Source organism: Halichoeres trimaculatus, unplaced genomic scaffold (genome assembly GCF_033239565.1).
Source record: "Halichoeres trimaculatus isolate MK-OKI-2021-1 unplaced genomic scaffold, fHalTri1.1 fHalTri1_scaffold_15, whole genome shotgun sequence".
Taxonomy (NCBI): Eukaryota; Metazoa; Chordata; class Actinopteri; order Labriformes; family Labridae; genus Halichoeres; species Halichoeres trimaculatus.
The window spans coordinates 24,511,286-24,516,134 of NW_027437193.1; the positions used below are offsets into that span (position 1 = coordinate 24,511,286).

The following is a 4,849-nucleotide window of genomic DNA, read 5'->3' on the forward strand; positions in this document are numbered from 1 at the left end:
ACTGTGTCAAAGTAAAATATATTTATTTCTGATAAATTATTTATTTATTATAGCTTGATCTGAGAGCTGTTTTTATTAACTCTGTATTGTCAACAAATATCTATTTATTTCCAGGATTCAGACTTCATGTTGATGTTATTTCTGCTCACATACTGTTTGTACCTTTCTTTTTATTTTAAAGATGCTGATTTTTTTTTCTTCTGTTCAAAATAAGATATGATGCAATAACTTTTTTCTTAAAACGCTTAAAGAGAATCAATGAGACTAAATCATTTTTGGAGAAGTCAGAATCTTTCCCAGTTATCACTCAAGATCAAACCAGAGACAAAATGTTTGGCCATTTCTTTCATCTTTCATCTGAGCTTGTTTTGCAGTGAATTCTGGGTAGTTTGATCAGCATTTCCAGAGTGTTTTTCTCTTTTTCCAGAATGTTAAACAAACTGACACTTTTATGCAACAAAACCTCAACAACTTTTATCATTATGTGGTTCAAAGCTCCACTCAGTTACAAACCCCCAGTATGTCACATTAATGTTATTATTATTATTATTTTATAAAGTTTGTTTTATTTTTGTATGGCATTATCCTCTAAGGGAATAAAGTTTTTTAATATAACTTTTATTTTCTGTCTTGACTGATGACGCCACAGTTTACTCTATAGACAGGACCAACATGATTACCCTTCCCATCTACGACTTCTAATGTTGTAGAGCCCCCTAGTGGACAGAGCTGAAACTGCAGTTTTGAATATATGTCCCCACTGTTGTGCTCCTGCCAAATGTTTGTTTCACCTTGAAAACCCCTCAGTTAATTCAGCCATCGGCACAGATTGACTCAGAGTTGTTTTGTTTTTGTTTTGACGCTTGTCTGTTCATCCAGGAAAGAAACACAACAGGTCAAACGATTTTTTTTTTACTGATTTTCTGTTTTGTTCTGCTTGTTCATGTTGACTGTCAAAACATTAAATACAAACGGGCAATGAAAAACGAAAGTGAACAGAGGTTGGGGCTTAAAAAGACAACATTAAGCTTCCTCTACATCATGCAGCACATTTCAGTGGCACAGAGTAAATAGCAGCATGTACATTTACAACACAGTGAGCAAACATGTGGCACATATGGATTCACACAGTGTATCAAACTCTGCAAATAACAGAGGTGGTTTTTGTACCCATGGGGTATGATTTAATTCTTCTTATAATTTCCAACAAATTATAAGAGCTCCTCTGTGTACAAAGGTGACAGGAACTTGTCCGTCATCAACGCGATAACATGGCACTGTGCGTCAAGCGCAGACACGCAACATGAGGTCTTTGTGACATTTTAGAACACTTGAAGGATCCACTTGTTGTAATATGCAGAAAAGGCTCAGAAGGAAGCAGAGATCGAGAGTCAGATGAAACTGTCTTCCTGTCATCTTACACGTTACAACAGATCCGATCCTCGAACAACTTATTTACCCAAGTAAAAACCTAAGGAGATGTTTCGATCCCCTACATGCCAAGACTTTAGTATCGAGTATCTCCCAATTTTCTGTGACGCGTGCGTTTTTGACAAACCGCTGTGATCTGTCTGCGACTAAAACGCAGATGCGTCTCCACCATTTTCACGCTGCTTTTCAGCTGCTGTGTTCTCCAGGAGGATCTGTCAACCTTAACAGAGTCTTGTGTTAAATCATGAGCTCTCATGAACTCAGTGCTTCTGTTGGGACGATTGCTAAAGTGTCAGAGGAGGGATTTACAAAGAGGCACAGTTCCCTCCGCTCAGATGATCTGTGAAGCACACCTTCGTTGTGCAGTCAAAGCAGCAACCAGACACTGAGCCATCCCTTTGAAGTGTTAGCACACAAAACAAGTCCATCAAAGGCATTTCACTGACTGGCATGAACTCGGTGTGCTAAACGTGCAGGTGACGATGTCCACTTTCCTAACGCGCGCAGGGATGGGCGGTGTTGCGCTGCGGCCAGGCGGAGACTTGGCAGCCACCACCTGTTTGGACTCAGTGGCTACATCCTCCTCACAGCCCAGGATTGCTGTGGACTCCACGCTGAACGGGTGGAAGTTGGCTCTGGCTGTGTCATATTCCCACGCCTGTCTCATTGCAAAGTCTGTGAAATTCTGGTGTTTGATGGACGCGCGGGGCTCCGCGTCATTTCTGTAGCTGGCTGTGCGTATTGACGCGTAACTGGTGTCATTGCTGTGCACAGACGCAGGGGAGTGCTGATCTCCCATCCAGCCTATGTTGTCTCCACGGCCTCCTTTAACTCGGGCTACTGTCCTCTTTAGTTTCTCACAGCCTTTCAGCAGCAGGTTCTTTCTGCACAGAATGTAAACCCAGGGGTCTAGTATTGGGTTAAAGGAGGCGAAACGGATTGCCATCATGTCGCCACGGTAGTCTGGCTTCCCTCCCGCGGAAATGAGAGCAGGGTCATAAAGCTGGTTCACGAAGATACGCACCTAACAAAAAGAAAGCAGAAACGTATAATTCTTTAATTTTGAATGAGAAAAAAAGTTTTAACATTTACTTTACATGTTTGAAGCATGCACCAGCAGAGAGAAAAAACACTGAAAAGTCGTTATTTCTTACCACCAAAGGGATGGAGCAGACCAGGAAAACGATGGTCATGAAGATCATGAGCCAGAACATTTGGATCTCCGCCGCAGAGGTGACTGAGTGCAGCCGGGGGAAGCGGCGCCGTGACCCTCCCTGCTCACACACCTCTGTCCTGACTATCCCTGTCCTCTGGTTCATCCCCACCAGCGACCTGCACACTGCCACGTTACACAGAACAGTCACAATGATCAGCACCAGCATCACGCCGCCGTACAAGAAGGAGTAGCAGGCACCGACAGGATCCATCGCCCTCCAGTCCAGGAAGCACCAAGTCCCGGGAAAGTGCCTGACGTGTTGGCCAAACCCGAAACTGGGCATGATGCACAGCACGATGTTGGCCAAGTATGTGACCAGGAGCGCAAAGCGCGCCATTGTCTTGTCTATGTGCTGGGAGTAAAAATACGCATGGTTTATGGCCATGTATCGCTCTACGGACATGGCACAAAGGATGGACATCCCGGCTGAGCCAAAGAACAGCATGGAGAAGGAGAAGAAGTGGCAGAGCAGCGTCCCTCCCGGCCAGCGGTTGGCCACGTATGTGGCGATCACCACCGGACTGGTGAAGCAGGTTCCCAGCAGATCTGTGATGGCCATCCCGCACACCAGAGTGTAGAAAGTGGTTTCCTTTTGTTCCTTTTTGGAGATGCAGAGAACAACTATGGCGATCAGGTTTCCCAGGACTCCCACTGAGAACATTGTGGCTGAAGTGACCAGAGACTTGGACTCAAGTCGGAGCGGAGGAAACGCGCTGAGGTTCCGGTTGGCAGAGAGGAGAAGCAGCGGTTCAGAAACATTCACGTCCAGTTCTTCAAAAGTGTCGTTTATCATCGTTGAATCAAACATTAAAGTTTAAGGGGAAGAAATCTTTGTCTTTTTAAAAATCTTGCTCTGGAACAAAAAGACGCTCAGCTGCAACATGAAACTCGGTAATTTCCTCCTCTCAGAGGAACATAAAGTTCATTATGGGGAGAGCTTGTATGTTTAGTTTCAAGCATTGTTTGGCACCTGACGCCCCTATGTGAAGGTGTGCCTGCTTATGTTGACACTGCTCGCTGCTGCTGGTATTTAAGCCGGGTGCTGATGTCAGGCGGGTGACGTGCGGGCTGGAGGCGCAGCAATCCGGGTTTCCCAGGATCTCATTTCTGCTGCCAAAAAAAATCAATATTCAACTCTTTTATTGGAGACATCAATCCAGAGGTGAAATTGCGTCATCCTAGTTAACTCACACGTCAGATGCCAACATCTGGCTTTCTTTAATAAAGAAAACATGTTTACAGATCGACTGATACACAATTACAGATCAAAAATAACTCAAGAGTAGCTCGTTGCACAGAGGAGGGTGTTGTCTCTAAAGTGATATATGCTTGCCATATTGTTTTCAGTGTCTTCTTTTCCAGTTACAGTTGAAAAGCCTACACATAAACTCTGCAATCTCTTTTCTAAACTGGTAGACAACATGTGTAAGGATGATCCTCAGATCCCGCATCAAACAGTAATATTCCGTTAACTGTTGATAGGCACAGAGAAACATGCATCACTTTGTCGGATTTGTACTTAAGAAAAAAAATAAAGGTAGTTTGTGTGACTGGTACGGGTGTGAATGCATTCAGAGACGGACAGTGGGCAGACGACGTCATAAAACCACACTTCAGCACCATGGTCAGCGCCAGCAACTCAATCAGCACCATGAACAGAGGCTGTCAGCAGGAACCAGCTGTTCACAACCACACACTCACTCAGAGAGCCGCAGTGTACAAGTTATTGGTGCCCCCATCAGGCTCCACCCTGCAGCAACTAATCTGAAACACACAGATCGATCCCATCGTTGTTTTAAGTGTCAATCAAACTAAGAGAAGATGAGTCAGATGAACCTGGTGCACTTAAGACAGAGTCCACATACTACAGGGGGCTGGCTCTCACCAGCAGCTCCCCACATCGACCTGGAAGCTCCTCATACTCCTCGAGGAAGTGCTCATGGGGACAAACTGCCAATGATACTGATTTACTGTATTTATGGCTCTGCATCCCCCCTGTTTGTCTGCAGAGTGGTGTGGGTGAGTCACACGAAACCACCCACATCAGTGACCGACAGCTCTACTTATATGGATCCAGGTTTTATAGAGAGGTAACTTTGTTGGTTTAATGCTTTTTGTAAGTTGCTCCGATTTTCTTTGTTGTATTGTTGCTTTGTCAATAAACAAACAACACAACAGTAAAGCAGAGCACAGTAAAAGCTT

The 4,849-nt window shown here is 44.5% G+C and overlaps 1 protein-coding gene across 1 annotated transcript; it reads right to left on the bottom strand.

The window, feature by feature from the left end:
- Positions 1-977: 977 nt before the first annotated feature.
- ptger4c (prostaglandin E receptor 4 (subtype EP4) c) lies at positions 978-3,808 on the bottom strand. The gene is made up of 2 exons (XM_074687768.1): positions 2,586-3,808; positions 978-2,455 (listed from the first exon to the last, which is right to left on the bottom strand). The coding sequence occupies exons 1-2, from the start codon at positions 3,453-3,455 to the stop codon at positions 1,859-1,861; spliced, it is 1,467 nt and encodes a 488-aa protein (XP_074543869.1). The 5' UTR covers positions 3,456-3,808; the 3' UTR covers positions 978-1,858.
- Between the last annotated feature and the right edge of the window lie 1,041 nt (positions 3,809-4,849).